This window comes from Colletotrichum paranaense, assembly GCF_030867605.1.
Source record: "Colletotrichum paranaense strain IMI 384185 chromosome Unknown Scaffold_8.1, whole genome shotgun sequence".
Lineage (NCBI taxonomy): Eukaryota > Fungi > Ascomycota > Sordariomycetes > Glomerellales > Glomerellaceae > Colletotrichum > Colletotrichum paranaense.
Window position 1 is genome coordinate 2,318,565 of NW_026848966.1, and position 19,867 is coordinate 2,338,431.

The window sequence follows — 19,867 nt, forward strand, 5'->3', positions numbered from 1 at the left end:
AAGGACGATGGACTTTCACTTCCCTGCGAGGTAGCGGTCCCAGTGGTCCCTGAAGAGGGGCCCTTCCTGTTGCCCGCCTCTAGAGAACGAAGACAGGCCGAGGCGCCAGGTTCCCAGCAGCAGCAGCAGCAGCAGGCGCGCCTCCTGCGTGCATGTTGGCGGATGAAGAAGGGAGGGCGTCTCGTTAGTGTCCCGATCTTCTCCCGTTCAAATTGTTCCCCCCACTAGCAATTGCAGCAGCGGAAGCAAGAACAGCAGCACCAGGAACTTAATAATTCTGGGACAGATCGGCCACAAGTTTCGGTGCATCTCAGTCCAGAGACGGAAGATTACATTACGGTCATGACCAGGCAGTGAGGGTGACAGTGAGTACTTGGGCAGTCAGGTCTGGTGGTTGGATCTCGAGCTCTAGCAGGAGAAGAAAAAGATGAGTGGTGATTCTCACGAGCATCATCATGAAAGTGACGGGATGAGTGAAGGGACTGGATACGGCGTAGTTTCTGGGCAAACTCTACACCCACCTGCCGCATTTCATATGTGTACAGCGCGCGGCTTCGACTGCTTGGACTGGGACGTGAAAGAGAGTGGGAGAGGAATACCTACTCCGTACTCAATACTGGGTATGGTGGTGAGGTATTGTATGAAGGAGCTCTCTCCGAGTCTAGGTGTCTAGGAATAGGTCAGACTCTAGTCGAAGAAGGAGGAAGAGGAGGAGAAGTGCTCCGTAGGGACTAGGTCGGGTCCCTGATCCATGGATGTCCCACACCCTCCGCCCACTTCCACTCCCACTCCAACTCCAACTCCCACGCACCCACCAGGGCCACCACACGTCGACGGTCCCCTCTTCCTCCCACGGTCTCCCCTCCCTCCCCCTCACCTTCACCTTCACCTTCACGCTCCCCCCCTCTTCCTCCTGCGTGGCCTGCCCCTGCACGAAGGCACGGCACAACTACGTACTCCCTCGTCCGTCCACGGCCGTCGTCCAGAGGCGCAGACGTCTATTGGGCCTAAGGGCGACAGCAACAGCCGGTCGATTCCCTACGCAATAATGCCCACTGTTCCGCCGGCTACTGCTGCGTCAAGAGATCCCTTCCCGCCGCCGAACCTGCGTGACGACTTGTTACCCGTCTCGTCTACCTTAGTCTACCTTACTACGTAAGGTAGTTCTCTCTCCCCCCCTCCCCGTGCCTTGGGACGGACGCTGCCTCTTTTTTTTTTCTTTACATCTTGCGCTAGTACCCGGAAAATCCAGGCGAGCGACGCCGCGACATCGAGTCCAAAGCCCAGCCATCGAAACTTTCTTCTTCATCTAAACACTTTCTAAACCTCTTTGGACATTCCAGACACCCGTCCGCTCCAACTCCCGGCGCATACAAACTACGTCCAGAATTCAGAATACGGATTCCTTCGTCACAAGCGTGGGTACTAAAAGTGTGTGCCTGTCTCTCCTGTTGCGGCGCTAGGTACTACGAATACAAGGTACCTACCTACCTTACCGACCTTACCTGTTCGTACCGCACGCATACCCACGCTACTACGTACCGACCAACCTGGGCCTGTCCGAGTCGGAGACAAACTGCTGCTGCTGCTGCTGTCGCTGCCCTTCAAGCCACCCAGTCAGAGAAAACGAAGTGAGGTAGGTAGAGAGTTGCAGCCAAGCGAACGTGGGGAAATTCCTTCCTGTGACCCTCGACTCGACTCGCCGAAACCGAAACCTTGACTTCCATCTCTACACTACCTTGGGAACCTTTTTTTTTCTTCTCCTTCCTCTTTTCCTGAACCTACCACTCTTCAACCACTTCTCTCTTCACCCCCGTTGCTCCTCTTCACATGGCTGCCACCATTCAGTCACCCATTGCGACTTCAAGTCCATTCACCTCGATGAATCCCACAACAACAGAACACGACTTTCGCTTCCCGCGGAGGCCTGACGACCACTACGCCAGCAACTCACAGTCGCAGTCGCAGTCGCACTCCCAGTCCCAGTCCCACGCACATCAGCAGGCCCAGGCCCAGGCGCACACCCAGACGCAAACGCGGGCGCATTCCAAGGCCAGCCCCAGCGAACTGCCCGCCGGTCTTCGGGACCTACGTCTCGACCTCTCTGCTGCCCTCTACCCGAACGCGCAAGACGATTTCTTGAAATCCTCAGAATTTCCACCCTTCCAAAAGGCAACTATGAACTCTAGCCAGAGCCCCGAGGAGATGCAAAAGGATGATCCTTTAGCCACCCAGGTGTGGAAGTTCTTCAGCAAAACGAAGCACATGTTGCCCAACCAGCAGCGCATGGAAAATCTGACTTGGAGGATGATGGCTTTGAACCTGCGCAAGAAGCAGCAGGAGGAGGAGAGAGCAAGGTCAGCAATAACCTCTAATCCCGTAGCCTTGTTTTGCTTCTCTCTCTCTTTCTCTCTTTTTTTCACCCTCGTCGATTTCACAGAAAAAAAGTTACACTTGTCCCGGCTCTGGCGTCGTTTTACCGACGGCCATGCCGCTGACGGACCTGGCTAACCATTGTGGGATGATGCAGGCTCGCTCGATCTGCGCCGGCACCTGCACCACCAGCTGCTACGCCCGCTGCGACATTCAATGTCAACCCACCCAGCGGCATCGCCCAGTTGCGCAAGTCGTCAGAACAGAACGTGAACCACCCAGAACCCATGAACCTCGATGACTTCATTTTCTCCGAGAATATCGCAACGCCAGTCACAAACCCCTCGCCTCAACCAACAACAAAACACCACGAAGAGAAGAATCAGATGCATCCCTCTTTCGCATCCGCCATCCCCATCAAATCGCGCAAAGATTCGGCTGCCCAGCAGCACTTTGTCCCACAATCCGTCCCCTTCCCGCCTCACCACCAAAAGACCCATGACGAGTTCAACTACATTACTCGCCATCACCGGAAAACGAGCATTGACGAGCGACGGGTAAGTCCAAAATTTCATTGCATCCTTGGAAATACCCTTCTTCCCTCTTGCTGTAAACCATGCGTTTGAATGCACCCTTTTTTCCTCTGGGCGCTTGCTCGACTGTTTTGGGCGCTTTTTTATCTTTCTATCTTGCGCACCCCCCTTCGGGGTGCTACATTGAGACACGCCCCCGATATCATGTTAGTGCCATTTTCGTCTTCGCTGAGCTGACCCCGTTCGCACTTAGACCCGTAAACGTCCGGCCGATTTCTCTCCCCATGTGCCCGCAGTCAACAGCACCACGACAACAACCAATGACTTGGATGCGGATTCAGAACTTCACGAATATTCTCTCGATAACGCCAACCAGAACAATATGTCGCAGGAACCGCATCAGAACGGTGTTCCTTTCCCACTAGATACCTACAACATCGAAAATGACCCTATCATCACCTCCGCCGGCCCCTTCCAACAGAACTTCTCTTTCTCACCATCCACCTCACCCATGATACCCCACGGCCCGTTTTCCAGTGTTTACAACGGATCTTCGGTTCAATCCTCTTCTCTGAACCCCTCAGATTTCTATTCGCCCCCAGGATCGGCTTATCATTCCACCGTCACCACACCGCACGCCATGACTGATAACGACGGCTTCTACTTTGGCTCCATGGATATCCGTGGCCAAAGGTCACAACAATTCCGACAAGGCGGTCAGAGCATGGGAAACCAAATGAACCAGCAATTCATGTACAACAACAACACCAACGGCAACCCCATGTTCCCTGCCTCCGCGCCTACCACGGAGTCTGTCTTCGCCTCCAGCAGCGCACCGAGCCCATTTGGGCACATCGACCCGACACAAGTCTTCCAGTCTGACCATCCAGTGCGCTCTCCTGGCATGTCGCTCCCTAACGAGGGCATGTTCACCTTTGGCGCCGACTCGGACGAGGAGGATGGCGGCGCCTTTGCTGATCGCAACCTGGTCATGTCGTCTCAGGACTTCTCCCCGGGACCGATGGACGAGAGCAACTCATTGGGCTGGGATCCTTCTCTGCCCGGTCAGTACAGCACACAAGCGGCGCGCTATCCCGGCGGTCCCCCGCGAAAGCAGGTTACGATCGGCGGTACCACAACGGACTACGTTGACAACGATTGGGAAGGCGGTAACCTGCCGAGGTCTCAGTCGCAGTCCTTCAGGCAAGGATCCGACAGGAGGGGCGGCAAGGTCCCGCGCACGGCGTCCACGCCCGCCGGTCATCTCGGCCGCAACGGAAACCCCTTTGACCGCATGGCACAATCTACGCCCAACTCCCCACCGGAGAATAATGGCACGGTGTCTGGCTTCTCCTCCGTCGCTCCCAGCCGGCCGTCTTCTCCTCCCGGTTCTAAGTCGGGCTCCACAACCAACCTACAGGCCGCTGCTGGTGCTCAAGGCGAAGGCAACGCTCCGACAACTTGCACCAACTGCTTCACTCAGACCACGCCACTATGGCGACGCAATCCCGAGGGTCAACCCCTCTGCAACGCCTGCGGTTTGTTTCTCAAGTTGCACGGGGTTGTTCGTCCTCTGAGTTTGAAGACGGACGTGATTAAGAAGAGGAACCGCGGTTCTGGAGCCAGTTTGCCTGTAGGGGGGACAAGCACGAGATCGAAGAAGAACGCAGCGAGCGCCTCGGGCCCGGGCTCCCGCAAGAACTCAACGCTTGCGGTCTCTACTCCGGCGAACAACGTCACTACACCACCTGCTGCCGCTCGAGCCGGTAGTGCGAACGAGGGGGAGAGCCCTGCTAGCGGTGCCGCATCGGGCGGAAACACGGCGGGTAGCACGCCGACAAGCTATGGCACAGGCTCCTCTACCGGCGCTGCTGCTGGAGGAAAGGGCGTCGTGCCGATTGCTGCTGCACCACCCAAGAACACCCCTGGGCCCGGTGCTGCAGCCCTGTCACGCAATGCCGGAACATCCTCTTCTTCAGGCTCGTCCAAGCGCCAGCGTCGTCACAGCAAGAGTGCTGGCAGCGAAGGCCTCGCAGGCATGGACGTGGACAGCCCCGAGACCTCGACCGGATCTCCCAACGAGGCTGCAAAGTCACTTGGATCCGCCACTGGTCTTGCGAGCATGCCGACGGCGGGCTCGCTGGGCTTGGCCAATGGCTTCGGAATGACTCAACGCCCCATGATGGGGACTGGCATGATGGGAATGCCTGGGGGCCAGAATGGCCAGATGATGAACCCAGGAGGCCCTGCTTCCGGTCCGCAGGAGTGGGAATGGCTTACGATGAGTCTGTAAAGGAGATGCGAATCTCCCTCACGCAACGTCCAGACGATAGTAGCGAGTGGCAGTATTTGCTTCTTGTACGAAGGCTCTCTCTAACCTACTCCCCGATAGGGGCGGTGGGGTCGTGGCACGCTAATTTTCTGTTCCAAGGTCTATCTGACTTTTGATATGGTCACGGCGCATCATGAATTTATTGGCTGTTATTTTCACGAATTTTGTTTGATACCACCATGGCCACGATTACTGGTCACCGCGCGGCGGTCTTCTGTTTTTGGTCCGCCTACACGAAGAAAGATAATTTGGGCTGTATGCTTTGCTTACTCGATATCCTGCATGCGAGGCCGGCGATACCTACGGTGCATCCAAGATGGATTCCCACTCGAATCGAATCTCGAATGAACCGAGGACTACTAGAGCGCTCGTCAGTACGGATACATGACCTAATGCGCCGAGTAATGAAGGAGACTTTGAAGGAGTCCGACCAAAGTCGAAGGATATCACGAAGCTGCTTTGACGCGAAGAGGCGGATCTTATTTTACGAGCATGACTGGGACCTTTCTTGCTTACAATGAGCGTACGGTTACGTATCTGGGCGTCTTCAGACTTTGTGGGCGGGATAAGGATTCCATTTTCCAAGCGTTCTAGAAGGGCGTCTTTGAGAGACCTGGACAAGCGCCGGCGACACATGATTTCTTTTTGCGGGAGGACATGGGACTGGGGAATTCAGAGGGTTTATCACTTTGGATCTTGTTATACCTAGAGCTCTGCAACCGGATGATATAAACTGAGATACCTCTTTTATGCTTGAACATGATTTCATCTGATTAGGACGTACTGTGATGCGAGCTGTGATGCGAGCTGTGATGTGAGCTGTGATAGGTGCCTGTCTAATTCCAGCTGACCATCTGAGGCTACACAAAGGCAGTGAATGAGCGACAGGAGAAGACTGTAGTACAGAGAGGGGGGAAAGGGGGGGGGGTGCGGGGAAAACGGGCGAGATGGCGGGGTTCGTGCCGCGTCTGCCTTGGAATGATCCAAGCATCGAGATTCAAGGGCACGAGGGGGGGGGGGGGGTCAAAGACTCAAAAGGCCGTTATCCGTCGGTGAGAGCACGGACTACCTGACTTGAGGTGGCATGGGGTGGGGTACCGACTCAACCGCCTTGCCGGAGAAGCTGCGGAGCCGAAAGGGTAGGTGGGTCCCAGTCCGTCCGCCGCTGCTCCGGGCGACTTCCCTGTTTGATCTGCTAGGACCCCCGACCCCGATGTCTTCAAAACCCTGGCTATGGGATTTTGAACCGCCCGACTCCACGCGTGACTCCACGTCACACTTTCCACCCCCGCGTTAGGGGTCTTATTCGGTGGTGCGGTGGAATGAGGTTCCGAGGTGTGGTTTGTGGGGTGAGAGGGAGGATTACTTTTAGTCATAGTGAGGTAAAGTAAAACCTAGTGTACGCTTTCGGAGGTAGGGATGCTGGTGAAGTAATGAGGATAGATGTGTTCTTGTCTTGTAGGCGTTTTGTGATATTGATGGAATTTTCTCATTGGTATATTAAAGTTGCTTCTCCTCGGCGCAACTCGTGCTATAGCCGGGAAGCTTAACATGATCCGCAAAGGAGATCGGGTAACCTGATCAAAAGTGTCCCATGCAACCCTAGAGCAAACACTGATTACCGCCCCCCTGCCGCGGTGATCAAGAGAGATCTTGGGTTGGCTTCGAGAGAGGACAAACTGGCGTTACTATTCTAGAAAAGTACCTACCTCTTTCACTATACCTTGTGGCCTCTTACGTTTGAGGAAGCCGACGTATCCAAATCTGTCGATGCAAAGGAGTGTTCACTCGGATTAAGCCACTTCATGTTTTCTGGGGCTAGAGATCCCATCTTCAGTGGGAAGTACTATCGAGAAACACTGCTGCAGCCCTTGGCTGGATATCATATTTAAGGAGGGAAGGGACTCCGGAACGTTTGTCTTCCCGGGCACCGCCAATCCGATATGGGTTGAAGTACATGACTACTAGACCCTGTCCAGGTCAACTGCGCTACGTTGGAGTGCACTTTGACGTTGATACTGTTGAATGTACAGGATCTCCAGGTGGTAAGATAGCAAAGAGCATTCCCAGGTAGGTAGCCTTGATAAGCCTTTACTATCTCAATTATGGTCCGCCGCGAATATGTGTATACGAAGATACAGCCTTGCGATGAGGAAATCTCTAGCCTTGATGGGTTGGATGTTGAACTATAAGACGGAAACATTTCGAACGACGTCAAGCATGGGAGCAATTCACCAATGAAGTTTCCTCGCCCGAAATCTTGGATCTCTTCTGCACTCTTTACCCTCAAGATCAGGATGGATATCCTATATGTACACCTAAGCTATCCAAGGGAAACCCACAGGGGGCAAGCCTCATCTGTTGTAGTACTATATAATGTACACCTCGAGCTCCAGATGCTGTGTAGTCTATTCGACACCGAGACCAGCATGTTAGCGTCCTGTTGCTGACAGGCTGAGAAGGAAGGCGTCCTCTCCCTCCCGAGGGGCCGGGCACGCTGTACAGAGTTGGCAAAAAGCTAACTCGCTGAGTCTGTTTCATTTCAACGTCTACCCTAGAAAAAAATAAAGCTGCGTATCGCCTAGTAGCCAGCCGCTTCGTGAGAGTATAACAACGCGAATACACAAGGGATAGTGTGCTCGAGCAAGATTCAACGCTCAAGAAGTCTCCCTGTACGAGGATCAGTCACAGGATTACAACATCAAAGCCTACCTCGACGTGTCAGGAAGTTCCCGTCACGTCAGTCAACTTTGTCCACTTGGCATCACGGCTCCAACAGGCTCCCGCAAAATTGGCCTGCCCGCAAAAGAGTAAAATCAAGGCGCACATTATATACCCCGTTCCCCTTGACGCCTTAACGCCTAAACGCCGGGTAACGATGAGATATACTCCCCAACACCAACCGTCTTTAGAAGACAGACAGTACGTCAAGAAAAAGACTACAGTAACCAGATCCGTGCTTTGCTGAGCATGGTACCGCGACCTCTGTGATGGAAAAGGGGAGACCGTCTAGCCAAGAACCAATCTCAACTATCTCTTTAGAGTATCTATCACCCTGAGGAGCTCAACAATGGCTCTTACCCGCCTGCCCAATAGTGAGAACTGCTGTTGACGATAATAGGGAGCAAGCTCCTTATGCGGGCATCGACTTGGTTTGGAAAACACACGCCTATACACACAAACGTGGGTACATCACATCACAATATTAGACGCATCCATTGGTAACAATCGTCTCATCGTTTGACCAAGCCCTAGGTAGATATCGTCACGCTGCTAAACCCCAACCATCATCACAAGCCATCAGGAATCACCAGCCCCATCTTCAGTATGTATGAACGCATTGTGGAAAAAAGAATTTGTTATCAAAACCGTACGGGAGAATCCTCGACGGTCGCTTATTGTCGTTATCTTTTGCCCCTCTGAGCCAGCCCCGCTCCACTCGTTGACCAGTCATCAAACGTCCTGCGCGCGCGCTTCCTCTTCATTTTTTTGCCTCCCCCATATTCTTGACGTGAAGGGGATGGAACCCTTCAGCATCAGGATGAGGCTTCTCAGGAAAAAAACAACAGTATTGTACATTATGGTAAAAGAAAAGAAAAAAAGGCAACTGGGCACGCGTGCTCAATCTTTCTGATAGTGTCATCCACCCATCTCAAAGAATAGAAGTGACCCTTATGCGCCTGGCCTGCTCTCGTACGTCCACGGCGAACAAGCAAGCAGAGGTCATGGTTGTGTGTAGTGTATCATCAAAAAAGTGAGAAATCCATGAACTCAGAAAGAAAAGAAAAGGAAACGCGATGAAAAAAAAGGGCGGGGGAATTAAGCGAAGGTTGTTTCGTCGTGAGTGCGTTGAATCATTGCGAAACGGAGAACAGAGCCCACGCGTCGAAACCAAATCCCCAAAATCCGAAAACTCCTTCCAACTGCGGACTGCAAACCGCGGCGGACCGTGTGCAGTCAAAGAATGTACAGAAAGTGTAGTGATGAGCGCCGGAGGTTGTCACGTAGAGAAGCGAGAATTCATGCGTCGCAGAACGCCAGACTAAGGCCGGTCAGGTCGGCTTTTCGTCTTCGCTCGGTCGTTCTCGGCTTGTTCGTCTACGTCGAGTCGCTTGCGCCAGTCGGCCAGGCTTTCGCTGAGGCCAAGTCCGACTTCTTCGTCCTTACGAGTAGGGGTTGCGGCGCCCTCAAAGTCAAAAGTGTTGCTGAGACGGTAGTTCTTGTTGGTGGCTTCCCAGTGGGTGCGCAGAGTCTCGAGCTCATCGGCCAGATTGTCCAACGCAGTGCTATTGCGTCCGTCGACTCCGCCAGCGACTGCACCGTAGGTGCTGTCCGCGTCAGAGCTGTCCTGTCGTCGGTGTCCCACGCTGTTGCCGTTGGTACCCCTCTCGGTCAGGTCGGAGGTCATGCTCGGTGCCTGCCTACTTTGCCGGCGGTAGCTATCGACTGAGTTCTCGACCTGGTCAAGAAGCAGCGAGACCTTGCCTTCGGCATCCTGGGCGCGACGCTCGAGGAGGAGGTTCTCCTGCTGGAGGCTCTCCAAGTCCCGGCGGTTGGCGGCGAGTTTGCGGGAAGCTTCTTCAGCGTCCTTGAGAGCGCCCTCGCGTTGCTTCTTGCTATCTTCCAGTTCCTTTCTGACCGCAGTGAGCTGAGATTCAAGCTGCTCCGTGGACGCCTGCAAGTCTTCTTCAAGGGCCTCAATCTTCTCCTGTAGAATGTGGCGTTCGCTTTCCCAGCTGGCAGGAGCATTTCCGTCGTTGCCGGCGGATGCCTCCACGCGATCCTCAAGCTCGATAACCTCGTTCTTGAGCTTGGCATTCTCGGTCTTGTACCTGGCGAGCTGCTCCTTGAGTTGCTTCAACATCTTCTCCGTACCCTTGACGTAGTGCACAGCAGACTGATAGTCGTTTTCCAATTGGCTGAGCTTTTCACGGTACGCAGCTTCGCTGGCCTCCTGCTGAGCTGTGCTGCGCTGTGCATTCTCTTCGTGGGCGGTCAACGCGGCGTTGAGCTGATCCTCGAGATCGCGAATGCGGGCCGCCTCGGGAGTGTTCACTCGCGGGCTGCCAATGCTCCGGGTCCGTGACATGCCCGTGGGGCTGATGCCGCGCTCTACGAGGATGTCCTTGAGGGTGTTGTGTTGCACGGTCATCGCGTTGGTCTCCAGCTGTTGGTTCTGAAGTTGGTGCTTCAGGTCTGAATTCTTAGCCTGCAGAGATTGAGTGTCCCTGAGAGCCGCTTGGAGCTGTCTCCTGATTGCCACACCTTCGCGACTGGACTGCTCCTGGTAGACCTCCAATCCAGCAATGCGCTCTTCCGCAGTGCGAAGCTTATCAGCCGCAGCATCGGCCTCTTGCTGGTATTTCTTAACAAGCGCGTTCGCAGCGACGAGCTGGGCCTGCAATGCCTTGGCGCGTCCCTCGTCAGCTTTGCCGTCAGCTCCGATGTTCCTCGCGGTGACTTTGTCGAATCCGGCCAGCACAGCTTGCTGATGGAGTTTGGCTTCGTTGGCGTGCTTCTCGGCGATCTCCTCAGCGTCACGCAGTCGCTGAGTTGCAGCTACGAGCTCTGTGGTGCGTGCTTCGTGTTCAGCCTTGAGCTTGTTGAACTTGGACTCGAGTTGCTCCCTTTGAGAGCGCTCCTCCTCCAGCTTGCCCTCCAAAAGCGCCTTCATCTCTGCGGAAGCAGCCATGGCGGTACGGAGAGAGTCGAAGGTATCGTTCTGCTCCTTGGAGCTGCCGATGGAATCGTTGTACTTCTTCTCAAAGTCGTCCTTCTCTACGGTCATGAGCTGAATCGCAGCCATGGCCTCTGTGTATTGAACAGCCTGCTCCCTAGCTTCTTTCTGCACCATGTGCAGCTCGGCCTTGAGTTGCTCGAGCTCGGTAGAAGTCATGGTCTTGTAAGACTCGAGTTCGCTCATCCGCTTCTGGGAAGCATTGGTGGTATCGTCGGCCAAGAGGCGGGCGCGTTTCTCAGCTTCAAGCTCGGATTTCATCATCTCAAGCTGGGCTTGGAGGTCCTTTTGATAGTTCAGGGCAGAAGCCAACTTGCGGCTGATCTCGGTGGAACGGTCATCTACGTCGCGTTCGCCATCCAGCTGGGGAGTGCTTGCAACGCTCCCGCCCATCTGGGCTGCGAGTCTTGCCTTAGTATATACCGCCTCTTGAATTGCAGCGTCTCGCTGCTTCTCTGCTTCGGCGATTTGTTTCGCAGCGAGAATGGCTTGCTTGTCAACGGATGCCTGAACATTGGCGAGCTCGGTTCTCATGGCCAAAAGAGCCTCGATAAGGGGTTTGTCCTCGTCATCAAAAGTCTCTGCGGCTCTGCTGTCAAGGACAGGGCTGAGGCTTGCGTTGGGAACATAGCCAGCCTTACGGGCCAACTCAAGCTCAGACGCATACCAAGCGTTGCGGTTCCTAGCTGTATCCAACTCCTTCAGTATAGCGACAGTCTGTGAGGTGCGGCCAGAGGATCGTCGGGACAATGGATTGCTGGCTTGACGGGTGGGAGCCGGTGGCGAGGCCGGGCGGATAGGTTGCTGCACTTGTATCGGCGACTGCTTCTGGGTTGGCGGCGGCGGCTGTGCCTGAGAAGGAGGTTGAACTGGAGCAGGCGGTGGTGCTTGCGTCTGAGGTGGTGGTTGAACTTGAGCTTGCTGTTGAATCTGCATTGCCTTCAAAGCTGGCTCAGTTGTACTATCCACGGAGGTCTGAGACCTGCTGCCTTGCCTAGACCTGGTCTTGGAAGGCTCAGAAGGACCAGATTCAGACTTGGAGCCAGATCTTGTGACTTGTTGAGGGGTACGTCGGCCATTGGTGACTGGGCTCTCTGCGTCCTTGGCGGCTGGCTCTTTAACCTCACGTATTACGGGAGACTGGCCTGCAGCAATCTGCGGTGAGCCACCAACAGATCCATCTCTCTCCGATGACTGTCCCCTAACTCTTCCTAAGTTTCCAGTCTGAACTGAAGGCTTTGCAGGTGTTGGTCCCTGGGGCGGGGGCCCAGCCGGGGGCGATGTCACTGCAGATCTGGGGAGTTTCGACATGTTGTTGACTGCCGCCGGGTTCGCGTCCGTTCCGTTGGGAGATCCTCGCACGACGTTGGTGGGGCTGTTGACGGCGGAGGCATCGCGAGGTGCGCCAGGGGCACCTACTAGTCGTTTTTGATCAGGAGGGCCCTGGGAACCGTCTCGTGATAAGATATTCCTTGTCTCAGCTGCAGCACTGGGCCGCCTCGCCTGTTGTGGGCGTTGCTGGCCATTCGCCTGCGGTCCATTAGGTTGTTGTGCTGCCGCCGCATCGTTCGGGTATCGGATCTTTGTTGTATCGAGCATGTAGACTATTCCAAGGTCGCCGACGCTGGCGGGGGACGAAGAGGGTTCGCCTCCGACAACAACCACGGCCTTGCCAACGGTAGTCATGCTGTGACCGGATCGGGGAGAGGGTGAAGGGCCCATGTTCTGGAAAGTGTACCAGCGGCGCGAGGTAATTCTGAAGGCGGCGAGATCTCCGAGGTCGACACCCTCTTCCGTTCGTCCTCCGAAAATGTACATGACATCGTCGACAATTGATGCAGCGTGACCCTCTCGAGGGACTGGGATGTAGCCGATGCAGTCATGTTGCGTCCATTCGTTCGTGGCGGGATCGTAGCTCCAAACATCGTTGAACCATTGATAACCGTTTGTACCACCGAAACTAGAGTACGTCAGCAGTGATACCAGCGCAAGACTTGACGCATTACATACAGATACATCTTGTCATTGTAAGTAACCACAGAGTGGTTGGTTCGGGCAGCTGGAATTTTGCCGACGGGCGGTCCGCCACTCTCAGTATTCTGGATCAACATCTCCCAGCGATTATTGGGCATTTGGAGCTGGTTAAGGTCAAAAGCAGCGAGATCGTTCATGAAATAGCCCTCGATTTGACCGCCAAAGATGTAAATCTTGGATCCAAGTATGTTGAGAGAGTGGCCGTAGCGGCCGGAAGGCCTGGTGCCAGCGGGCAATGCTCTCGACCATTGTCTCGTAGCTGGTATTGATTAGCGATTGCCCAACTTCTCGCAAGGGGGCGCACGGGGAATGACTAGTATAGAACTCACAGGTGTTGAGAAGATAGAGTGTCTCGTCCAGGACGTCCATCTCATCGACTTTGGTGTCACCGCCGTAGACGATGAAGGCGTTGCCAACGAGCAAACTTGCGTGCCCAACTCTCGGTCCTGGTCCCTCGGCTGTCGTCGCCAGAGGGTAGCAGGCCATATTCTGCCCGGCCTCGATCATCCACAAATCGCCCTTGACGGTAGAGCTATTGATTAAACCTCCCATCACGTATATGTCGCCCTCCTTGGACGACACCGAATTGACAGCCGCTCCATAACGGGGAAAAGGGCTCGGGTGTGAAGAGGTATATGTCAGTCGTCGTTGCGACCAGGGGTATAGTGACGCATTAGGATTCATCATTTGTTGTTGGGGAGGCATCTGGTTTTGCGAGGATACGGGCGGAGCGTTGCGAAGCTGGGAAACAGGTCAGCAGTGTCCCAGCAATGCCAGCTCATCAAAGTGAGCTGGAGAAACTTACAGGCAAATCATTTGAAGGCGCTTGTGTCGGTATTTGGTCCACGCTGGGTCCTCGCTGGCGAGTGTAGCCCTGGTCAGGGCTTCCAGCACCGGCGCTGCCATCGCGATCGATTGAGTTCAAACTACCGGTTGGTGTTGAGCGCTGAGTGCCGTTCTTCTCCTCTCTCGCGATTCTCTCTCGCTGACTCTGGATTGAACCCTGCGAGCCGCCAGAGTTTCCATCGCGGCTTGCAAGAGCTCGATCCTGATTCTTCTTGGACTTGAAAAGAAAAGCCATGGCGAATCAAATCGAGGCCTGCACGCTGAGCGGCAGTTGCAAAGAGACTTGCTCGTAAGTTGTATCCAGAGCGCCCGGAATTTTGGAGGGTATCAATTAAATCGTTTCGGTCGTTGGTTGAACAAGTTGTTTAGGGGCGTCAGGATAATGGAAAAAGTCGCTCAAGTCGCACGTTAGTCGTGGAGTCGATGATGCGGGTAGTGGGTGCTATCGCCAGTTCGCTGTGAAGCCGAGTCGGGTGAGGCGCGATGGAGATGCAGCGGATGCAGGAACGCAGCAGATACGCAGGAACGGGAAAGGGAGTCGACGCTCGAGTGTGCGGATGGCTGGGTTCGCATCGGTGGAGTGTGCCCGGGGTAGCGCGCGTTGCTGAGGCGAGGAGCGTCCTGCGATGTTCGACCTCGTCTTTTTTTTTTTTTATTGCGGTCCTCCTCGTCGGCGCAGTGAAGCGAGTAAGGTGGTAAGGGAGCGAGGGGTGAGAAACGAAAGGAGGCTGGGTGTTGGGCGAGACGGGACGATGTTGACTCCGCGCGTACGCAGAGCTGTTGCTGACGGGGGTTGGCTCGTCGGATTTTTAGGGGTTTGATTACTCTTTTTTTTTTTTTTTTGGTCCTTCTTAGGCGTTTTCCCCTTCGGATTGCCGTATCTTTTCTGTCCGTGGTCGGTTTATTATTACTTTAGGCTCTCGGGCCAGGAAGACGCAGTCAGGTGTCTGCTGATAGGTACGGCGATCGCAAAGCGAAGGAGGGTCGAAGTTGGACAGGAAGCTGGTGATGCAGCGAAAGAAAAGAATGCCTGGCCAGAGTGGTCTTTCCGAGAGTGTGTCGGTCACTTCGTTACCTCTCTCTCTCCGCCGTTGTAGAAAGGAGGTTTTGGGAGAAATGCCACTCTTGGGATTGGGAAGCGATGGGGAAGGGGGCGGAAGGGGAAAAAAGACATTGGACCAATGCTGCTGGGCTGATGGAATTCACCTCCAAAATGCAGGAGTAACGGCGGAACCTGGTAAAGTGCACCTAAAAATGTTGCAGCCCAGTGCTAGCTACGAAGTACCTTCTGTCATTGGGCTACAGCCTACCTGGGCACTCGTAGTCTCTCTCTCCATCGTTTCGGGGGGCTCCTGTTCCTGCACTGACTGGCTCCGCTGGGTCGCTGCGCTGGCCTGTTCTCCGCCCACCAACTTGACTGCTTTAGCCCGCCCTGCAACCTGCCCTGCACATCTGCACTCTGCACTTGCGTCTAGGGGCCTGTTCTTAGCTGATGTTGGGCCAATGGGATGTCGTGCAGCTTGAGTTTCCGCTCGCTTATGGATGGGGGTGCAAGGGCTGAGTAGGGGAGAGCCCAGCATCCAAGCAGAAGGGGAAACTTTTTCAGAGGAGCACGGGGAGGCTGCAGGCGCTTTCTTCGCGACGGTGGGTGGGGGAAAGGAGAGAATGGAAGGCACCTAGGATTCTCGGACATCAGGCGGGACATTGAGAGTACTCGACGCCACGTGGACCACGACCTTTCAAACTGTGTCACTCTTCGGTATATCGCTATGCACGGTGGCCTGCTTCCCGTTTCCTTCAAAAGGGGCGGGCTAGGTACCTTAGCTGGAGACACGACGAGGCCTTGCGAATTGCACCGTATCATTAAGCATGCCGTAAGAGCGTACTACGTAGGTACCTACCTGACAGGCTGCCACCGGAGCGACAAAGGGGACCGATGCTGCTTAGCTAGGTGTTGGCTCAAGTGCGAAACAGGTACTTGACTTTGGCTTGCCTTGGCTTGGTATCCCATGTATCTACACTAACATCTAAACATCTCGATGAGGATTAAAGGTTCTCTGTTCTATTATTACTACCAAGGGCTTCTCCAGCACGACCTGAGGCGGCCGTCCCTTCGACTGGTTGCTGACTGCTGACCGAGTCTGTACCTTACTTACCTTGGTTGCTTAGCTCCCACTTTTCCGCCCACCTATTAATCGAACACTTCTCTCTCAACCTCCTCTTTCAACTCCAAAGCGAGGCAGGCGAGTGGAAAGCTTCGCACCCTCGACGTCTCGTTGCCTCTGCACTCTCGACAAAAGCTGATGCGCGCCAAGTGCCATGTGCGACTTTGAGTCAGAGTCAAATCAGCCTTCCTGGCGCTGATCTTCCCGACCCTCCAGAAACGAGTTGTACGGAGTAATTAGAGCCAGCTGTTCCATCTCCTTTCAAGGGACACACATACCTTCTGGGTTCTCTGCCAGTCTTTGGCCCCGGTATGCGTACCCATGGCCATCAGTCAAGAGACTGTGGAATCTTGCCCATTTAGGACAGGAAACCTCAACAACAACCCGCTCACATCATCAACGTGACATCGGGCCCCATCAAAGGCTCCAACTACTCCAACTGCTGCCCCCATTACGATACTATGAAAGGTAGCACACATCCTGAGGCTCGAGTCGGGCGACGTCCGTTCTAGTACGAACATCTTCTGCAGTCAAAATTGTCAGCCTTCTTGTTGCTGAAGCCTGAACGTCCGCGCACCCGTAAATGTCGTATTCTGTGCCACCTACCCGAGGCACGAGCTGGTCCTAAAAGTCAATGTGATGCCCGTGGACTGGACGGGCGACAAGTACAGTACACTTAGGATATTCATCGTGTATTTCTTCTTTGACAAACATGAGGTCTCGGGATGAGACATGGAAGCACATGACGTCCAGTCACTGGCATTCCGGCCCCCAACACCCTGCCGCCAGTCTGGGCATGCTGAGCAAGAAACAGCGTATCAAAGGATCTCATCCCGGCCTGTTCAAACAAATGTCCTTGACGCATGTACTCATCGTACGTACATGTCTGACAAGCGGCCGAGGCGGCGCATCCATGCCACAGGAATTCATGAACATCCTCATCTTGTTCCCGCCCTCGTTCCGGGCCCCGGGCCAGCCGCCAAGGAACAGAGACGACCAAAGAGGGAAAAGACGATGAGGCTCGTGGCAATGAGAAGATTCTTCCCATGCTACTCTGGGGCATAACAGACGCTGTTAATGGTTAACGGTAGCCCACAAAACTCGTGGCTTCAGGGGGTCATCTCCTCCGTAGCAGTCAAAGAGGGCGGCGGTTCCATTGATACGTTGAGGATAATTTCCCTTCAGGGGGTCCATCTGCCATGAGGTGGTGCGTTTCAAGTCTCCCAAAGCTTCAACGCCATTCGGCAGCCCTCATGGCACACGGACTCGTTGAAGCTTCGAAATTCGGCAGCGGCCGCAAAGAATTGGACGGCGTAAGAGCAAGGAGACGGGAAAGACTTCCGAGGACGAAGGTCCCATGAGTGACGGGGGAGAAAACGGACGTTGTTGGTCTCCTTTCAAAGCATGTAAATAGATACCGGCACTTGTCGCGATGTCTGTCATGTCCGAGTAGGTACACTGTGCAAACCACGGCTCAGGACAGGACAGGGAGCGTGCTCCACACCACAGACGTTGAAAACATCTCACCATGCCATATTGGGCGTGAGCCTTGCCTGAAGACTCCTGGCGCATGTGCAATGGAAGGGTGGTGGTGGCGCAGAGATAGACTTTGATGGAAAAAGGCATGGAATTCTGGGAAATTAACCTATCGGCTTAGCCTGCCTGCTAAATTCGGCGCAAGAATGTTGTACTGAGATGGCGCGTCTGAGAGCAAGATGTGAACGTTCATTCTGGTGAGCGAGCATTAGCGTTGGCCTGAAGCAGGCGGGAGACGGAAAGCTGGCCACGCGGCGGCGGCGGCGGCGGCTGGCGTCCAACTTTGATCGTCGACGGCGTGAGCGAGGGCGATGTGAATTGAGGCTCGTGTTGGGGGCAGGGTCGGTCCAGGTTCGAGTTGGGTGAGCAAACAGGATGGACCCTCGCGATGACCTCTGATGGCGCATGGACGCACCGGCCGACGACGAACCGACCAGTCCATCTTATAACGTCGAGAGTCTTAAAAACGCAGCCGCATTCGGCGATCGGGCAGGTCTCCAAGCATAAACCGTCTCAACAACGAATGACCCTGAAGCAGGCCATGCGGTGAACTACAAGCACAGCGGGCGCCCCCCTCATCGTCGTGATCGTCGTCGTCAGCATAAAGGCAGAAACGGCCAAGCCGCAATTCAGAAGAAACACAAGCGATGGATTTCCATAGTCCACTTGCAGCTTGCAACTTGAAGCGAATCCCACCTCGTATCATGGCAGCTACCAAGGCCAATGAAACACAGGAGTCAGGACAGAGGTAAATGGGTCATGGATACGCACCACGGCGGGTATGACGTGCGCAAGGCCAACGGAGAGGGATGCGACGATCCATAAAAAAAAGAAGAGAGGGAAGAAAAAAAAAGAAGGGAAGAAAAAGGAAAACGACACCCCCGCAAAAGATACGGAAAGAAGGGAAACAAAAAGGAGAGGAAGGATAAACAGAGAGCGAGCCGGCCGTTTGGGGCAAGACATTGTTTCTGACACGCCCGCCTCCCGCCAGCCCATTCCCCACCGTGCTTGAGTGATGTTGCGAGGAATGTTTTCTCCGATTTGCTCGCGCTGTGAATAAGCCTGCGATATGGTATAGCCGCGTAGATAGCGTATGTCGCAAGATTGATAACATCCAATTGATTGCCAGGCACACTTCCATTCCTTGGGAATCCACCACCACCTACGAAGTATCCCCATGTGTTCATTTACAGAGGGCAATTGCGGTGATCCAACAGACCTGCCGCCTAAAACCAGTTCAGCGTTCGCAAGTACAATCTTGAGCAAGGACCGGCCCACGAATACTTTCCCAGGACAAACGCGGAGCCCGGTGCGTTCGTTCATGCCACCCTAGCATTTGACAGAATGAGACTGATTGAACTTTGGTCCTGCTAAATGCTGGTCGCACGAGGGAGGCCACAAGAAAGAGCCATGTGAAGATTCAAGAACCTGCGGAGGAAGGTGCATTGAATTGGAACTCGGGTTGCTCATTATGGACTAGCGCCTTTGGCTCTCTGAGCCGGGCCTGGACCGTGCATCCGGCCGAGGCCTTCTTACCTCATCTCCCCCCGATTTGGATCTGTTCCTGTCTTCTGCGCTTCGCCAGAGTGGACGCGGGAGACTGGACGAAATGCGGAGATGTGGAGCTGAAAGGCGGTCAGAGTCGGGTCATCAATTGCCTCCCGTCCATCATTTCTGATTCGTTTTGCCATTTCCATACATTTATAGTACATAAGGTAAGGTAACATGCCTTAAGGTATCTCCATGTGACCCAAGTACAATTTGGACATAAGATGAACCATTGATCCTAAGTACCTAAGAAATGCTCATCATCACTTGTCTCTTGGCTAGAAGCATCAAGTGATTATATCAAAAGACATAAAGGATGGAAACAGGTGAATATTAGGAATACTTCTATCGGAACATCGGAAGAAGCTGTCGGAGCGAGCGAAGCAGAAGGCAGGTGATTGTTCCCGGCACCTGATAGGCTGACGGTCGAAGCTGACCTCAGCCCAAGGTACCATTCCTAAATTTTGGCTGGTGCACCTCTGCCGCACCTCACCTTGTGTAAGGTACCTCCACTGCCTGCCACGCTGAGCTGAAGTCGGGTGTTAGCCGCTGCGCTGCGCTGCCAACCTGACCCGACCTGACCTGTCACTCCCGTCAACCTCTCCAAAAACTCCAAATTCGCGTCACCGACGCAATCGCCTATCCAATATCTTCATCCACCTCATCCTACCCGACACCTCACGACCGACATGTCGTCGCGGTAATCGATTTATAGCTGGTTTGCGCGCCAAATTCGAATTTCGACGACAGTGTCACCGTCAAG

At 54.4% G+C, this 19,867-nt stretch overlaps 3 protein-coding genes across 3 annotated transcripts; 2 read left to right on the forward strand and 1 right to left on the reverse strand.

Moving 5' to 3' along the window:
- Positions 1 to 751: 751 nt before the first annotated feature.
- Positions 752 to 1,313, forward strand: CPAR01_10588 (uncharacterized protein; the record flags this gene model as incomplete). The annotated part of the gene is made up of 2 exons (XM_060494848.1): positions 752 to 1,155; positions 1,253 to 1,313. 2 exons carry the CDS (start codon positions 752 to 754, stop codon positions 1,311 to 1,313), a joined length of 465 nt encoding a protein of 154 aa, XP_060347030.1.
- A 517-nt stretch (positions 1,314 to 1,830) lies between these two features.
- On the forward strand, positions 1,831 to 5,199 carry CPAR01_10589 (GATA zinc finger; the record flags this gene model as incomplete). Its single annotated transcript, XM_060494849.1, has 3 exons — positions 1,831 to 2,357; positions 2,531 to 2,930; positions 3,160 to 5,199. 3 exons carry the CDS (start codon positions 1,831 to 1,833, stop codon positions 5,197 to 5,199), a joined length of 2,967 nt encoding a protein of 988 aa, XP_060347031.1.
- Positions 5,200 to 9,280: 4,081 nt separating this feature from the next.
- Positions 9,281 to 14,090, reverse strand: CPAR01_10590 (kelch domain-containing protein; the record flags this gene model as incomplete). The annotated part of the gene is made up of 4 exons (XM_060494850.1): positions 9,281 to 12,935; positions 12,986 to 13,268; positions 13,339 to 13,750; positions 13,815 to 14,090. The coding sequence occupies 4 exons, from the start codon at positions 14,088 to 14,090 to the stop codon at positions 9,281 to 9,283; spliced, it is 4,626 nt and encodes a 1,541-aa protein (XP_060347032.1).
- Positions 14,091 to 19,867: the final 5,777 nt, after the last annotated feature.